Genomic DNA, 18,736 nt, shown 5'->3' with positions numbered 1-18,736 from the left:
TATGAGGAAATTAAATTATTGGTTAAAAATATTACTGACAAATTTTGATACTTACTAACCATTCTGTATAGAGAAAAAAATCATTTTATGAGAGAATAATAGAATTCTCTTCCAACGTGATAACAAAGTAAGGTTTTGTTCTAGATTCAATTTGCCTATGAGGTTCTCAATTAGTGGATTTCATAGGGAAAATAGTCCCAAAATTCCTAAACCTATTGTAGTTTTGTCAATTCAGGGGTTAATTCCAAAAAAAAGCACAAACTTTAGGCCGATGGACAAATCTAGCCCAAACTTTTTTTTTGTCTCGTAAAAAAGCACCAACTTTAGGTCAATGGAAAAATTTGGCCTAAACTCTTTTTTGTCTCGTAAAAAAGCACAAACTTTAGGTCAAGTGACAATTTTGGCCAAATTTTTTTTTGTTTGGAAAAAATCATCAACTTTCACTTAAATTCTAAATCCGCCACCCTTAACTTATATTCATTGATTGTCCTTAATCCATGTGCACTTGTTGGCTAACACCATCCATTTTCTTCTTGTTTGAGCCATAGCTTGAAGAATAATAGTGAAACTATGCCATCTCCTATACTTCACTAGCAAGTAAAAAAAATCTCCCGATTGAATTTCTCTTGCTAGACTTTATTGTTTTGTCGTAATATGAAACTGTAGATCACCGCCTGTTAAGAGAAACCATGGATGAGATCCACCAACCTCACAGCTAGAACCTTTTCTCTTGAAATAAGGTTAACTTCAAATAGAAAGTTAATGGTAAGGGTTAGATTTTGGATAGGAGTGAAAGTTTGTTATTTTTTATGAGACAAAACAAAAATGGGGCCTAATTGTCACTTAACCTAAAGTTTGTGCTTTTTTACGAGACAAAAAAGTTCGGGCCAGATTTGTCCCTCGACCTAAAGTTTGTGCTTTTTCATGAGACAAAAAAATTTTTTTGCCGATTTGTCCATCGACCTAAAGTTGATGTTTTTTTTATTATGGAATTAGCCCGTCAATTCAGTTCTAAACCTTTCAATTTTATCAATTGAGTCTTAAACTTTTTCACTTTTTGCTAATTGAGTCCATCCGACGAATTTTGACTGGAAGACACCGACCATCCTTTGTGACATGGCCAGTACTGACATGGATAACTTTTATTTATTTTTTAAATACTTTAATTAATTAAATATTTTTTATTTTTTCCCTTTTTTTTTTTTCCTTTGGCAGGTCGCCTAGCCTCTAGCGACCGGCCAAAGGAAGAAAAGGAAAAAAAAGAAGAAAAGAAAAAATAAATTAAAAACATAAAAAATTTAGAAAAAAATTAATAAATAAATAAATTTTGTCCACATTAGCGTTAGTCATGTCATATAGGACGATTGGTGTCTACGTCAGCAAATTCGACCAAAATTAATCAAATAGACTCAATTAATAAAATTAATAAAATGTTGAAAGTTTTAGAATTAAATTAACAAAAATGCGCTATCTTTAGAATTTTTTGGACAACTTTCTCGATTTCACGTGTAGTACTCAATTTGGTTGGCAAGCAAGAGAGGCTGTTAAAGTATGTTAAAGAACTTGTCTGTGAATATTAATAAACTCGACGTATATGTGGTCTTTCTTTTATTTAATAGTTTAAAACTGAAAGGAAATCGTCAAGATCCGGTTGAGGTGGGAAACGTGGAGTTGAAATATTGTCGAATTGCTTTTACAAAAAGTTTGGCCGAAGAATGTCAGGCATGGAGGAGTAAGTTCAGAAGAGTAGGAACGTAAGAAAAAAGTGCGAAGAAAGTGGTCATTTGATGGAGACACAGCTGTAGGGTCAAAAGACTCCTTGTCGGTGGGCGCACAAAAGCGTAATATCACCCAATCGCGATGAGGATATAACCGATGTTCTCCCCGAAATAAGGGTCATCATACCAAGAACCTTCTTCTGAAGTACTAGAATAAAATTAATTAACTGACCAAAAAAAGAATAATTCGAAAATATATTAGAATATACATTTCTCTTCTATTTATAGAGAGTATAGAATATATGGAGTAGGAAAAATTGAACCCACGTCATTGCCTTAGAAGTTTAGGATTTCATTCACATCGATTCATTAACTAACCTTGCAACCACAATGCACATATAGATAAAGATCATTGTAGTTAAGCTGAGGAAGCCATTTATTTCAATGTTTGGGCAAAACTGGGAAGTGGTTTTTTTTTTTTTTTCCTAATGCGAGATTGGATAATAAATCTGCATACATTGGAAAGAAAACTCTCCAAGATCAAAGGTCCCCCTTATTTCATGAAAAATAAATGATTTAAAAAATATTTTCCTAAAAATGATCATTAATATCATTTATAGAAATGAATGAATAGAAAAATACTTTTATAATCCATGAAAATATTTAGATAAATTGTTATTGATGATGAAAACATTTTTTTATTAATAATTATATCAAGCAATCACTTTTTGAAAGATACTTTTCAAAACATTCATTTTTTGCGAAACAAATAGTTCCCTAGTATTAGTGTGAATTCTTTATCTTGCAATCTTGTTGTCTAACCTTAAAAGATTGATTTCCTAACCAAAAAATAAATAAAAAAATTGCATTCAATATTATAGATCAATCAGCACTCATGAGGGTGTAATATTAAACCAATCTAGAGGCTGGGAGTGGTCCTGGTGAAGCCATCAAAAGACAAAAATAGGACTACACCATTACAAAACTTACAAATCCCCAGGACATAAACTATTGGGGATGCGAGAACAGAAGAATAAACAAAGGGTTTGGTGTTTGGGGGGAATTCAAGGCGTGTTCCTGGACTTTACCAATGCGATTCACCTCTTTATTCGCCCTCCGATCTGTCCGATTTCGCTTTAACAGGACGCCTCCCCCCCTCTTATTCTTTCCCTAACATCGAAACGGTCAGCGGTTTTTCATCCCTTTAAAAATTTAGACTATTCTAGAATATGTAAGTACATAATTCATGAGGTTATTTTGTTGAAATGAGATCATGTTTTTGCCAGCCACATTAGGGGAAAATTTTCGTTTTTGCTCCGCCTACTCTGGAGTTCATGCACATTGTAACTCCGCATTTTTTACAGAAGAAGCATTTTATCCTTTCGAACTTTTATTTTGCTATACTAGTTAGCACCGTCAATCTATTCCAGCGAGCACGCACCGCTCACATGATCTTTAAGGGTAAACTTCCAACCTGTTTGTCCTCCCAATTTTTACTGTTTGGCCTTGACCTCTCTTGTGGCCTTCTTGTTACTGTGCATTAATTGCACCCACCAGTCACCGCGTGTATACGATTCATATAAGTTTTACACAAAAACACAGTTTGTGCATCCATGTGTGTGTGGGGATGGGTAGAGAGAGAGAGAGAGAGAGAGAGAGAGAGAGAGAGAGTGGGGGAGGGAGGGAGAGAGGGAGGTGTGTTGGGTTTGTAGGCTGACCGGATTAAACATGTTTGGAGAAAGGAGCCGCATAGAAACACTTGCTGATCCACTCTTCCCCATGGATGACTTTTTCAAAACCACCATATAAATTTGTTAATAGATTTTCAATCCTAAATCAGCCCTATAAAATCACACAACAAAAATATTTTCTTAAAAGTTTTGTTAACGAGTGTCCTAGATGTTTGTTACACATGTTTAACAAGAAAATATTTGATTTTACAATGCTAACTGTGCATATTATGATTGTAGTCGGTTTTTACAAATCTGATTTTCTAATAAGGGTTTTTAGAGTTTTTTTTTTATTTTTTTTTTTAACAGGAGTTTTAAAATGCTAAATTCATGTCCTTGCTCGGAGTGCAAGTTGTGCGGTAAAACGTGCATTTCCCTAAGACATTGCCGAGAACTTCAAGTAATTAACAACATTGTCATTAAAAGGGCTTCCTACTTTTTGCCACATAGTCTAATTGCACGCAAAATATAATATAAAATTCTTTGCAAGAATTCTTTAAACTATAATAAGGACAAGGAGACAACCCAAGGTAGAAAACAATAGGCAGGCACTAGCATATAGACCTTCCATCTTTCGTTCCACTTTTTCTTAAAATAATACTCTGAACTGATCTCTGCTCTTAATTAATAGAGTCAAATGATCTCTTCTTCTTGCACTAAAACATTCTATTTATCTGAGAGAGAGGACTCAAGTCTCTTCTCTTTTTCTCTGTTTAGGGTTCTTTCCTGGGACCCAATTGCTTGAAGTGTCAAGACTTCAGGGAAGACACATCCCACGATCTCCATTGTCTTCCTCCTATTCTCTGTACCTCCCTCCAACTGCATGTTGTGCCCAAAAGAACAAACCTTCCACCTCTCCTTAGACTGCATTTAATGCTTTGTTTTCTGTCTTCAACTACAAATAAGACCATTTACCTCATTTTTATTTGAAAAAGGGATTCCATTCGTCATCTGTATTTCCTGTGCTCATAAGCTTGGGGCTTTTCACAAACTTGGCCTCCTCATCTTGTATGAGCATGTCAATCACATATTGCCTTCTTGTCTTCATCATCATGGGCCTTTCTTTGCATATATGTGATGCCCGACGCCTCACGGACATGGACAAGAAGCCGGTGAAGGGAAATACCTCATCTAGCAAGGTTAGTGATGAGAAACATTACTGATGTTGTCATCAAGAAAGCTAATAGTTTTTGAGATTTCTTCCAAGGTTGAGCCAATCCACAAAAGAAAGTTTAGAAAACCAAGAGGCATTGACCTGCATACAACATAATGAAATGCTACTTTAAACTTTAAATGTTCGATTTAGTATTTATACAGTCAAATTTTAATTTGCCACCAGTTATGATTTTAGCTTGGTGTTTCATATATCTTACTCGCACATGATGAATTGACTGAAGAGTTTGATATGCTTTTATGCATGCATGAAAGCTTTTCCTTGTTTTACTTACTTAAAAAAAGAGTTGTTTTTGGTTTTTCTGGAAAACCCTAAGAAATCACACCTGAATATTTGCAGAGTGGTTGGAAGACAGAACGGGATTTGGTCAACATCACCTCAAATTTCCAGTCCATGCAAAGAAACAACAGCTTCGATAATGAAGGCAACAATGCGGAAAACCTGACGACCAAAAAACCTGAAAAGGCAATAGTTCAGACGAGAACCACTCAGAAGCTGACGAATGTGTCGTCTCTCGTATCCGTTTCATGGGTCGTTCCTCGGAAGATTCCGAACGAGAAACATCCCGGGCTAGACTCCGATTACAGCCCGCCGAAGACGCACCCTCCATCACACAATTGACCAATTTTTGGCTCGTCTGCTGTTGAATCTCCGGGACCCTCTTCGCGATGTGACCAAGCAATCGCTCCATTTTGGCACTATAATGAGTATGTTACGTTGTAAATGCGCAGAGACGAGACCATATGAGAAAGCACTCAGGCTAGCTTATCGGCTAAGGGTACGGCTGTTTCTGCCATTACGTATGTGTTGACTTTGTAAAATGTTATATACAACACAAGCGTAGGACTTATTATTTATATATATTGACAAGTTTTTAAGATTCCTTCCTGTGAAGCCTGAAGGATTCCTCATGTTAGAAACTGCAGATGAATTTTGTCCAGATATCATGATCTATGTCCTCTCGCTCCATAGTATAAACTAATTCAATCCAAAATTCATAGAGTTTAATCTTCTTTTTTGGCTTCATATGCATATGGAAGACTAAACTGATTTCACAATTGATGCGTGAGGACCAATTACATAAAATAAAACCCAAGTATCAATATCTTTTTTCTTCACATTGGATCTTGTGAAGGTTTTACGGGTTTCTATATTTCAAATTGATAGTTGACTAAATCTATATTAATGTGTCTTTATCATGCTTTGGTTTTATCGTTACAAAGACAAGACTAAATAGATAACCTGATGATATTCTGTGTGAGGGTTTACTTCTAATGATGATATTGATATGAGTTGTGGTATTATGCGACTCAATCGCATAAATCATGCATCAATTTATGTATGTATGTTAAGTATGCATGTGCAGTATGAATTGCTTGAATAAGCAACCTTAGGCAGTCTCTTGAATAATGTTAGGTATTTACTTTATTCAGTTACCTGATTGAGTGTAAATATGACTCACTTTATTTAAATTGCCTAGTTATAATCATCCGGTCGCTTAGGTAACACTCCTGGAACAACTGATTCTATTTTTTTGTTCCCGGGAGTAAAAAAAGAACAGAAATCTGTTTGATAAATTTTTTGTTCTCGGGAATAGATTTGGAATAGAATCAAGAAGTAGAAAAAAGTGACTTCTTGCTCCTCGAGAACAATTCCTAGTATCAATTGTAATTTTTTTTTTCTCTTCTCTTTTCTCTTCTTCTTCCTTTTGGCTAGTTGACAGCCTCGACCATGGCCGGCGACCGGCTAGACGAGAGTTGGTGACCTTGTCGGGCTGTGGCGATGCCGAGCCACGGACAAGCCTCGCCTTAGCTGGGTGAGGTCATAGCCATGGCGAGGCTTGGCCTCGCTAGGCTAGGGCAAAGCTGACCTCATGTCGCTTGAGTGAGGTCGAGCCTCGCCGGTGGGTTGGCGAGGCGTGGCCTCACCTAGATCTGCCAAACAAGGCTCTGGCGAGCTTGCTAGACCTTGCCCTCATTGGTTACCGCTGTGGCCGGCGACCGACTACCAAGAAAGAGGAAGAAGAAGAGAAAAAGAGAAAAGAAAAAACAGTATTAAAATATTAAAAGAAACAAAAAAATTTAAAAATCTTACTAAATGTATTTCCATCTCGAGAATAGAAACTTTAGACGAGTTATCAAGCGCGTTTTTTTTTTTCTCAGAAATTATTTTCAGGAATAGAATTAGAAAAAAAACATTTATGATTATTATTATTTTTTTTTCTTTTTTTGAGATCATAATCGTTACCAAACGCGCCCTTAACATATCAAATTTATTTGACTAAACATCATTCACGATCTCTTAAAATATGCATGAAAAATCGACATGGGTGAAGATTTTTCATCTCTTAATGCAAGGTTGGTCCTGGTCACGAGGAGCCATTGCGAATCCCAACTCCTTAGGAGGTTTGCTGCTTTGATTGTTAGCTCCAGCCCTTCCTTTTTTTCCGTTTTTAGCACTCACTTCATTCGCTTGTCCTGTTTGGTCACTATCCCTTGGAAAACATGAATATCATGTGATTCAAGACGAACATCTTCAGATCTTGATTAGGCTTACTAAAGCTGGGATGCATCCTTATCGGTAAGGTCTTAGATGCTTTTCCTACTTTGTTCCTTTCTTTGTCGATTGAGCTTCACTTGATGGGATAAGGTAGGAAGATTTGCTTTGCTCCTTTGCATCGCTGCGGACATCCATAAACAACAGCTGGAAAATGTTGTCATCCATTGTAATCGATTCCCAAAATGCTTGCTCGTGGGTACTGGCCATCGATGTAGTACGGGCTTATGAGATAGAGATACTTTAAATTTCAGGAGATGAAATCATATCTTAAATTTGTGCCTTCTAGATAGTTAGACATGTACGTCACTACTGATTCAACGGTTCAGATTAAGCCATGTCATCTTATTTCGCTTGAGTTTACTAAAGCGACTCTCATAATTTTTGAAAAAGTAACGCACCCCTACCGATCACAACCCTAATCACTAAAAATCCCCTTCTGTCCACTCTCATGGCCTACACCTTCACCTCAATTGTGCCCCAAAGCCTCTCTCGCCACCGTCAGTATTCGAGCCACGGTCACTAGTTGTTGCCTCCAACCCCTCGTTGTTGCGACCCCCCCTCTCTCTCTCTCCTTGCATGAGTGAAGGAAGAGAGAGCCGATTCTCGCAATGGTTGTCGAGTGAATGATTCAGGCAGGGGTTCAATTGCTCCAAGCAACCTAAAGTCTAGATCAACAGAGGTTTGGTGACTTTCGATCTAGGAATCAACCTTAATCGCCGCGTGCACACTTCGACACACACAGAGGCAGAGCGGGAGAGAGACCCTAAGGACAAATTGAGCGATGGCGGCTACATCTGGGGCCATGACACCATGACTGCCAAGCAACATCTACGATCACGGATGGAGGAAGAGGAGTTAGAAGTCAAGAAGAAACAAAAATAATAAGAGGGAAAAAAAGTGAAAGCATATCTCAATTGTTATAATCCAGTGGGTTAATGTGCTTGTTGTCATCGGAAAATTTGCTCCTCATTGTCCGAAAATCATTAAGTTTGACTTAGGGTTAATAGAGAGTCAATCAAAAGATAGACTGGAGGTACAAGACCTAGAAAACGTCTTAAACCTCAAAATAGGGGTATTTGCCTAAAGAGGCGGACCGATGGGATTCTACTTGACAGAGATTTCTAGGAACGGGGGACTTGTTTACGCCAATGTTTCTATTAACGCCCCGCGGTACCACTAACTTGGAAAGTTGTTTATCTAAATGGCTACACAATCTTGATTACCAATTATAATATTTATGAAACCACTAAGTGTCCATGCAAATGTTTTGTAGTTTTTTTTTTAAAAACGACCATGCAAAAAGAACAAGATTAGATAGAAATCATAGCTAAAAACACACTAGAACCAAGCTAAAATCATCCTCAAATACACTGGTTTGAACTGATTTTGCAAATCTGGGTTTGAACCCAAGTCAAACAAACAGGTTACGTGCCCATATTCAAGCCCCGACACTCATCTGAGATCTAAAGGAAACATTACTTGATCCGAGTGAAAGTAGGTAACATGAGCTTTCAAATGCAATAAACATCACGAATACCTAACAACATCGTTCCAAGAAGCACACATGCTTGAAGAGATTTTACCACGTTAGCTCCCAAATCCGACGGTTAGTTTTGATAAATGGAACCAAAACAAGTATATTGACTCTCATATTACCACCCGAATCTGATAGTCAATTTTGGACCTCACAAAACCGGTCGCCCTTATTTGCAATGTCGAGACAGTAGCGATTTCCCAACTGTCATTGCACGTGCTGAAATTACAGATCAAGCATCCCAACGACGCAAAAATCGGGTTGAATGGATGTCGGATGAAGGAGTAACCGTCCGTCAAATTTTGATAAAAACCTTCTTCACTCGGAAGGAAGATCACAGAGTCCAAAACCGCAATCTAGATTCAAGCGTCTCCCAAAATCCTCCACACCGGGACACGGCTTGAAGATTCAAAGAGCCTCAAGATTCGGGCGTTCCCCAAATGCCCGCACCGAGGCATGGCGTGAAGGTTTGAAGACCTTATGGATTGAAGCATTTCTCGGATCCCCACACAGGAGCGCGGCCCGCTCATCTCAATATCTTCCGTACTCAAATACCCTAAATATTCCTACGTTGGAGTATGACATGAGGACGGGTTCATTGACACTCTTCCATTCATTCTATTTTAAAGGAAAAATGATATTACAAGTGTCATAATTTTTATACGGTGCTCACCTGAATGTTATAACGTTTTTCTTTGACACTTGAGTATCGTAATTTATGTATGACATTCATTTAAGTACCATAACTTTAATTTCAATCATTTGAGTAATGTATAAATTTATTATATGATCACTTGAGTTCCATAACATTGTAAAAACATTTACCACAAGCATAATGCCATGTCAGTTTTTCACCACTTGGGTGAATGTTTTAAAAAAAGTTATGATAGTCAAATGAAAAGAATTGACACTTAAGTAAATGCCATATAAAAATTATGTCACTTATGATGTACTTATCATTTTAAAGTACTTGGTCCAGTTCTTCCTTTTAAAAGACAGTTGTTCTCAAAAGGGAATTGTTATTTTTTCCATGTCCTACCAAAGGATTTCGATTGCAAAACCACAGCCGGCCTTGCATTACGTCCTAGGGCAAGACCTCCTCAATCCGTTCCTGATCCCACAACTTGGAGGCATCTCTATGTCAGTGAACTTCTAACTAGCAGCATCATTTGATAGTTTGATCCAATTATTTATTGAGTGTGCATTCTAAGTAAGACTTCCAACTTTAGGATACAAGCATTTTAGGAAAAATCACGTAAAATCCCAACTTGATACACATATGACAAATTTATCAAAAACTATTTTTTGACCATCATAACTCTAAACTAGTATACCTGTAACAAATTTATCATTCGTTAGTATTCATTAAATTTTACCGTTAAATTATCGAGTTAAAAAATATGACCATTGATGAGTGTATTAGTTTAGGATTTTGCCCTTCATTTGTCACATGTGTTCCAATTTATGATTTTTTGAGGTACTAATCTAATTTGACAATAAGATAATAAATTTATCACAAATTTACCTGTTTGAAGTTTTTAGTAGTCAAAATATTGGTTTGTGATAAATTTGTCAAATGTATACTAGTTTGAGGTTTTTGGTGATCAAAAACTTAGTTTGGAGTGAATTTGTTGCGGATATACTAATTAAGGATTTTTTGTAGTATTAACATAAAAAAATGCATGACGTCGGGGTGGTGCGTCCTCCGCTAGCGTCACTCTAGGGTTTACCCGTTGGCTGCCGGCTGTGCGGGGCTCCTTGGGTATATAAAAAAAAAAAACATCAAAAAATGCATTCTTTGAAATAACTATTAGAAAAAGACAAAAAAAAAATTACTAAATTTGTTTCAATGTTAAATCTTTCAATTATGCCAATTTAATTCTAAACATTCACATATTTTGCCAATTGAGTTTATTTAGCCAATTTTAGCCAAAAATTATTGTCCTTGACATTTTTAGTAATATTTTAACAATTGTTTGAACTTTTTTTTTAACCCCTTTTCATTTTGGCTAGCAAGGGTGGCTCCCATCACCTAGAGTCAACGACAAGCTCACTGGCCATGAGTGAGATAACCCTTGTGCAAATTTGGTGAGGCCCATGAACCTTGCTAGCTGCCAACGAGGGTTGGCCAAAATGAAAGGGAAAAAAAGAAGGAAATAAATAACAATAAATGTCAACATCAATACCAGCTAAGCCACGTAGAATGGCTAATAGCTTTTGTGCCCTTGCCCCTAGTGGGTAAGGCAACCTTTGCCCAGATTTGGCAAGGGCTAGTGAGGGCTGTGAATGTTGCTAGTGACCAATGAGGGCTGGACGGCCCTCATTGCCTAGAATAGAAGGGGAAAAAATTGTTTAATTATTTTTTTTAAAAAAATATAAAAGATATCCACATAAACATAAACTATGCTACGTAAGACGGTTATCGTCCACATTAGTGATTTCTAGTCACAATTGCCCGGAAGAACTTAATTGGTAAATTATGAAAATGTTTAAGACCAAATGAAGATTTAAGACTAAATTGACCAAATGTGTAATAGGTTTTGGACTTTTCCCATGGATATCATACACCCTTTACTGATTATTGAGTAAGTGGGACAAGACTTGTGTCTTAGGCTCTATTTGTTTTGTGGACAAATGAAAAATATTTTCATTTTTCACAAAAATATATTTCGGCATAAATTGTTGTCGGTAATGAAATTATCTTTTATTGACTAATTAATTAAAGTGATACAAGGCGATAATTTTCAAGAAAATATTTTTCAAATTATTCATTTTCTACAAAACAAATTATGAGATTTTGTGAGACCATTGACAACTGTTTTAAAAGCTTAAGTTATAAGATGAAAGCGTGATTTAATATTTAATTATTTTAACACTCTTCCTCACGCTTAGTCGGCCAATATTAGGTGTGGATATGTTTAATTAGGGAGGCAAATGGACTTGGAAAGATTTGAATTTAGGACGTTTGGCTCTGATATTATCAGCCAATTGTTCTAAAAACTTAAACTGTTAAATAAATGCATGGCTTAATATTTAATTATTCTAACACAAATAAAGCCTAACATGTATTCAAATATTTTCAAGAGTAATCAAAAGTGTTTCAATATTCAAATCTCAATGTCTTGATTTCCAAATTTGTTTCATTTGCATATGAACTTCTTTTACATGACATTTAATTTGAATACTTCAAGATATTCAACCTACTTGATATTATTTTTATTCATATTGTACGGATATCAATTCGGCTCAAAACTTTTCAATTTTGCTAATTAAGTCATAAACCTTTGTGTGAAATTCCAATATAATTCTTTTGGTCATTTTTCGTTGGAAATTGCTCAGCTGTCTTACATGGCACGTTGCCACATCAATGATTCCTAGCAAAAAATGACCAAAGCATCCATATTTTACTTAAATAGAAGTTTATGGCTTCATTGGCAAATTTAATAAGTTTAAGATTAAATTGATATCCATACAATAGGTTTATAATTGATTAGACAATTTCTCTCATAATCTTGTTTAATATTAGCGGTGGGTATGGTTCCAACATGGAACCGGGATCCTAAGAACCGAATTGGTCTAGTTCTAGGTTTTGAGTTCTAAAAATTGGGAAACCTATTCTGATGGATAAATTTCGGGTATCAAGTGTTATTGGAAACATAGAACTTGGAAGAAGCCTTTGTATTCGCGTGATTCTACGTCATTATATAATGTCCAATGATGAATGTGTAATGTGAAATCACTAGTCTAAGCTTTTATTTCCAACAATATCCATACCTAATATTTTATAATCTTCGTGTGTTTAAATATGAGTTGTGATCAATTGATTGTAGCAAATGGCGATTACTAAGAGTATAGGCGGAACCTTAGTAGACCCTTGAACTTGTGACATGATAAGATCCAAGTTTCTAGGTATACAGGGTAGCTCTAGATTTAAAAAAATTAGGGAATCTATTTCGACAAACAGATTCCAAATTCCAAATGGAACTTGGACAAGACCTGAAATCGCTCATCTCTATTTGATACAAGAGTAGTAGGTCTTGAGTTTAAATCTTTGTAGGCATCTATTTACCTTTCCAATTATATATTTTTACGCTTTATCCTTAGGTTAAAGTTTAGTGCAGCCGTAAGTAGGAATGTTAGAATAAATATTAAATCGCGTTTTCAGCTAATATTACTTTGATAATTTTTTTACTTTGCTTTGGGCCAAAAAAATGTAATTTCATTTATCGAACGAGGCAAATTCTTTTGGGATATGATCAATCAGTAAATTAATTTCTCATATATATTAAGAACCCCCTCCACCCGCCCGCCCCCTCCAAACTTCCACATGATATGGAACAAATCGTCAGGCCAGTGAAGAAAGACGGTGGGAAGTTTAATATTTACGAAGGATACATGCAATTGAACCGACACGTTAGTATCCCAATGTTTCTCCATGCAATGAAAATATAAAATAATGTTCGAAGCGACGAATACAAAAAAACCCAAAATTCCTTAAATGTGGCATTTCCGAGGGTGATCCAGCCGATGATATTGCACGCCACCTTGTTTCGCCCTCCATCCATTGATCGCCTTCGTATTTATATCTCCAAGTCTAAGCAAGTCCAAGCACATAATAATAATAATATTATTGTTGTTGTTATGGATTTATGAGGGAACACAATAAAAATATTGTGGATTGTGAAACAAAATCGAATCTAATCACGACCACGAATTGCAATTTGTCCAATAGATGGGGAAAAAAATTGGGCCTTCACCGAGCTTTGTACTTATATATACGTAAGCAAAATCAGAAGTATCATTGTTATTATTTTTTGTTTAGTTTGGTCTTATGTTTTCTTCATCAATCTGTAATGTTTTCTTGCGTTGCATACTTTAAATGTACACAATCATACATGCAAATGGAGTCATTGCCATGCGCAATGCGATATAATTTCATTTACTGATTATGAACCAACGATATTCTATTTTTCCCAATTTTTTTTCTTTTTAAAAGCTTTGAAAAAAACTTGATGAACTTGCGATTTAGAACTTCATTAAAAAAATCGTGGTACTTAAAGAGCGCCGCAGGGGTGCTAACCTTTCTTGACACACTGTGACCTATAGCAAGTGTGGAATCCTTATGATTGAGCTTAGAAGACTGTTGCTGGTCCGTCACCTCTTTCTACCATTTCCACCTATAGCAAAAACTCGAAAAGAAAAATTGAGAAAAGAAGGCAAGGATTACTAGGGCATTTGCCCCTATTGAACTTGACCACATCGCAATGGTCTTAGCCTTAGTTCCAACCAAACATCCGACCCTTACAAAGGAAGGGATGCCACATGAGTTCAACTGCGACTGAGATTGGGCAGTGGTGGCCGTCGTTCTTAGGTGACCATTATCATGGAGGCAATACCGAGAGGTGATCATTTACCACGGCCATGATTGCTATCTATTTTTCTCTCTTCCCTTATTTGTAACATTCTCGAATCTGACCCTATGAGAATCAACCATAAGGTCCTGAATGGATCGTCCATGGGTCATTGGCCATGGGATCATGGGATCGATTAGTAATGAATTAAGGATCGGTTATGGTCCAACCAACCGACCGGCTATGAACTGACCGAGGTGTCGGCTGTGAATTGTCCAGGGAGCATACCGATGAGATATGATCATTCGCTCATAAGATGACTTTTTGATCACGAGAATTGGTCATGAGATTATTTTGGATTGACGGATAGTCATGGGTCGATTCGATTGGTCATAGTGCCCAATCTCGGGTGATTCCACCCGAGTGTGCACCGATACATGGATGATCCAACTCAATCAAATGCGATCGTTTTTTGACAAAGAATTCATCATTCCGAAAGGAATATTGAATTGGTAATGTCCGATTGTGGATCGATAATGCACTGACCATGAATCATATGGATGGATCGGGTGTTGATTGGAATGAGCTTAGGAATAGACTTAGCTATTCCGTCACTAATTCCTAGGTCCATGAGTACCTTAGCTTAGTGCTAAGCCATGGATAGCCTTAGGATTGGCCTTGACCAATCGAAGGATCAATGGACCGCCATTTAGGCCGACCGACTGTCCAAGGAAACGGTTTGGTCGAGTGTGGGGCACGATGGCCGAACCTCGGGTGTATGTGATTCGGTTTTTCAAGACGTATCTAATGATCCATTTTTTGGCGCTAGAACCAACTTAGATGACAGAATTCTTTAGACTGCCTTATTGAGGAAGAAAATGACGAAATAGATGAAACTCTATAACACCCTCATTAAATGAAATGGATGATGTGTCATTTGACTTTTCAAAAGTAATGATGAGATCAAAAATATCCTTGATAGGCAAGAAAAGGATGGCGCATATGTGGCCCAATCGAAAAGTGATACCTAAAGCCCTCATTAATGACTTAAGAAGTTTAGGCGTCAAGTTGGCAATCTTGATCGCTTTATCTTCGTACTTCATTAAATGCTCATTAAATGAGGGATACAAGCAATCCAATGAAAGGCCAAAAAGCGGGCCATCATTGATGTTGATTGTCAAGCAAGATCTTTTAGCCATGCCAAATCATTCTTTAGGTGCAATCATTGGACACATAGGCTTGCCACCTAAGGACCTTAGGTGGGACACTTGGAAAATTTAGAATTGATCATTTGGCTTAGTAATGATGGCACCGAGTAGTATAACATTGCCATCCACGTTGTCCAGTTTTAGTTGTGTGCTTACTCATAAGTAGTCGTTTTTATGTCGTGGGTTCATTTTGTATGATTTGCTCATGTGTGAGTTAAGATGGAAGATAATAAATTGACTTGTGCAACACATGATATGTGATCATTAAATGAAAGAAGAAGACCGTCATCACATAGTGTTGGCGATGATGCCTCGTTCGTAAGAACGCGATGCTCGAGTGTCGCAACCTCTTTTTTTCTGGCGCCCGCAATCGGGTACGGGCGCCTAAGGAGGCTAATAGCTCGGCTGAATTTATTAAGCCCGGACTCTTCCAAGTTCATCAATTCACGACTTTAATAGTTTGAGTTTTTAACCTATAAATCAATTTTTAAAATGGAGTCGCCACTAATCGATTTGGGGTGGGTTGATTAGAAACCCAAGTGAAGCATCGGGAGAAATACTCACTCTGCGCAAACCAGAGAAATTAGGATCGGGGACTTGATTACACTAGTTAATCACTAATGCCCTTTCGGTACCTAATCTTGTTTAAACCCTAAGGCTTTTGGATTTTGAGAGATTTTCCATGCATTTTTGGGAGGAAAAACATTTTTGAGTATTTTCTCATTTTTTGGACATAAAAGGGATTTTTTGGTTTTTTGTATTTTTTTTGGAAAAATACAAGTCTTTTTGGCTTTTTCTGAATTTTTGGCTTTTTTTGGAAAATATGAAATATTTTTGATTTTTTTGATTTTTCGAAAAATAAAACGTTTTTTAATAATTTTTAATATTTTTGGAAAATAAATTATTTTTTGATTTTTCTCGATTTTTTTAGAAAATAAAACATTTTTCAACAATTTTTAATATCTTTCGATTTTCTGGAAATTAAAACATTTTTTTATATTTTTTGAAAATAAAACACTTTTTGATTTTTTTGAAAATAAAAATATTTATTATTTTATATTAAAATAATAAAACAAAACCGGCCCGGGTCGGATCCGCGGGTTGTGTCCGACCTGGGCTAGCGACCCGAACGAGGATGGGCCCGCAACACGGGCCCGACTCGGATTTTTTTTTGCTTTTTTCTTTTAATACAAGCCAGGCTTAAAATTTTTAATCAAAGCCCAAGGAACAAAAGGAGTCCCTATCCGCGTGAGACCGGCCCACTTGCGTCCAAGCCCGCTTGGCCCAGACTGATCGAAACCCTGCCCGGTCAAGATCCACGCCCGACCCGTCGATCGGCCCGGTTCCCGCGAGGAACCCTACCCGACGGGGCTTTTGCCTGACCCGGTCGCGACCCGAATTTGCAACCCCAAATTCCAGTGCTTCTTTGCGGCGCTAGAGAGGGGATGGCGGGGACGCCGGCAACTCGGCCATGGTGGCGCGACGGGCGACGGATCGGCGACGACGACGGCAGCTACATGGACGACAGCAACGGCCGACTTCTCGATGGGACGCGGCGCGGCAGCAACACAGAGCCTCTTGGCCAATCGGGATTGAGGCCGAGGCTAGGGTTTCAAAAAAAGGGGGCGGCGAGGGGTGGCGAGCGAAAACGGCGACGGCCAAGAGGGGGCTGATACCTGCTTATGGAGAGGGTATGGTGCGGCGGCGTGGGAAAAGGTGATGACCCAGCACAAGCGGAACTCCACGACGGGGGCTCCGAGTCGCGGCGGTTCTTTGAGCTCCGAAGCAGCAGCAGATCTGGGGGGTGTAGGTGCGACGACGGGGCAGCTACGGCGGTCCGTTAGTTTCTCGAGATCTAGCACCTTTCCCTCCGATTCCTCTCTCGAGACCCGACCCTCTCGGATCTCTCCCCTCGCTTCTCACTCCGGCCTCCAGATCCGAACCTCCCGAACTTGCTCACGGCGGCGACCTCCCGAAGTCTCTTAGTGGGAGGTCGGCCGAGCTCGCGACTCGAGTCCTCTCTCGCTCGCTCTTCGATTCCTCCCCCGAAGTCTCTCAGTGGGAAGATCTCAGAGCTCGCGATACCGTTTGTCGATGGAGGTGCTCCTCTATTTATAGGCGAGGAGGTCCGGTCGACGGAGCTTCGACCGGCGGTCCCCTTCGCGCGCCGAGCGGTTCTCCTCGGCTGGATCGGCATCCCATCCGAGCTTATCCAACGAAGCGTGCTCGGCATTGATGGCGCCGGAGATCTTATCCTCTCCGGCCGACGTCGACCTACTCCCCTCGGCCGTAGGCCGTCCTTTGCGCGCGTCGTCATCTTCTGCGCGTGAACTACGAGGCAGAGAAAGAAGGAACGAGGAAGAAGAAGAGGAAGAAGAAGAAAGAAGAAGAAGGGGAAAAGAGGGGTGGGGCCAAGTCGTGCGAAAGGAAAAAGAAAGAAAAAAGGGGGCTGACTGCTTTTCTTGCTTTTATTATTATTTTTTTGTTTTTGTTTTTGTTATTTATTTATTTTTTATTATCCGAAAAGGAAAAACAAATATTAAAAGAAATTAAAGCCTAACTAACCAAAATTTTAGGTGTCAACATCGGGTTGAGCCAAAATGCCTAGATTGAGCTTAAATGCCTTGGGTGAGCTAGCTCTCGGGATACCTTAGTTGAGTCGAGATACTCTGATTGAGTAAGGATGCCTAGCTTGAAACTGTATGTTTCAATTGAGCCGGGATGCCCCGGTTGAGCTAGGATGTATGTTAATGAGCCTTTTATGCATGCCGGTATATTTATTACTACTTAACTTGGTGTGTTCATGGATAACCTAAGGTAAGCATGCATTGAAGTTACATCGAAAGGTATGTATGTATAGTTGAGGTGAAGTAGTAATATTGTTATTGATCTACCATCAATATTACAATACGAGTACTGTTCATGCTATATTTGATGATGAGTTGTCAATTTAGCAGAGGATTAGGGATTTTTACTTACTAAGTCATGGACTCACTTCTTATTTTTCAGACTTGTAGGCAAAAAAAGCATCTCATCAATTTTGGAAGTTACATTCACGCTAGAGGAGATAAGAGTTTCCCTTGGCATATGTGGAAACTTGTTGTGACACCCATTATCTGAGATCAAGTCACATGACTTGCTTTATAAATTAGGGGAGATATTAATTTCAGGAATAAAATAAATTTCATTCTAAGTTAAGTCATAAGAAACTGAACTGCACTCGAATATATTTATCAAAAACTTTGTTTACGTATACATTAGGAGATGAGGCTAAGGAGGGGGATTTCTACAAAAAACACTAGGAGCCACAAATACTAAATATCTCGCCTCCTATTGAGTATGTCCATAGATCGACTAAAACAAAACTCTCCCACACGTCGAGCGCTCCTCAATCACCTTCTAATTTGAAGAAAAGACACAATAAACAAGTACGAGCTTTTAAAATAAAAACTCAGCAAGTGG

The 18,736-nt window shown here is 38.1% G+C and overlaps 1 protein-coding gene across 1 annotated transcript; it reads left to right on the top strand.

Annotated features, from left to right (window-relative positions):
• Positions 1-4,175: 4,175 nt before the first annotated feature.
• LOC104442269 lies at positions 4,176-5,463 on the top strand. The gene is made up of 2 exons (XM_010055630.2): positions 4,176-4,587; positions 4,962-5,463. Exons 1-2 carry the CDS (start codon positions 4,459-4,461, stop codon positions 5,241-5,243), a joined length of 411 nt encoding a protein of 136 aa, XP_010053932.2. The 5' UTR covers positions 4,176-4,458; the 3' UTR covers positions 5,244-5,463.
• Positions 5,464-18,736: the final 13,273 nt, after the last annotated feature.

Source organism: Eucalyptus grandis, chromosome 4 (genome assembly GCF_016545825.1).
Source record: "Eucalyptus grandis isolate ANBG69807.140 chromosome 4, ASM1654582v1, whole genome shotgun sequence".
NCBI classification, from domain to species: Eukaryota; Viridiplantae; Streptophyta; class Magnoliopsida; order Myrtales; family Myrtaceae; genus Eucalyptus; species Eucalyptus grandis.
This window is presented reverse-complemented; position numbering and strand designations above follow the sequence as displayed.

Bases quoted from the DNA above. Each gene is read 5' to 3' on its own strand.
- LOC104442269 (XM_010055630.2), top strand. From the start codon at position 4,459: ATGAGCATGTCAATCACATATTGCCTTCTTGTCTTCATCATCATGGGC. The intron at 4,588-4,961 runs GTTAGTGATGAG...GAATATTTGCAG, and splicing joins GAAATACCTCATCTAGCAAG to AGTGGTTGGAAGACAGAACG.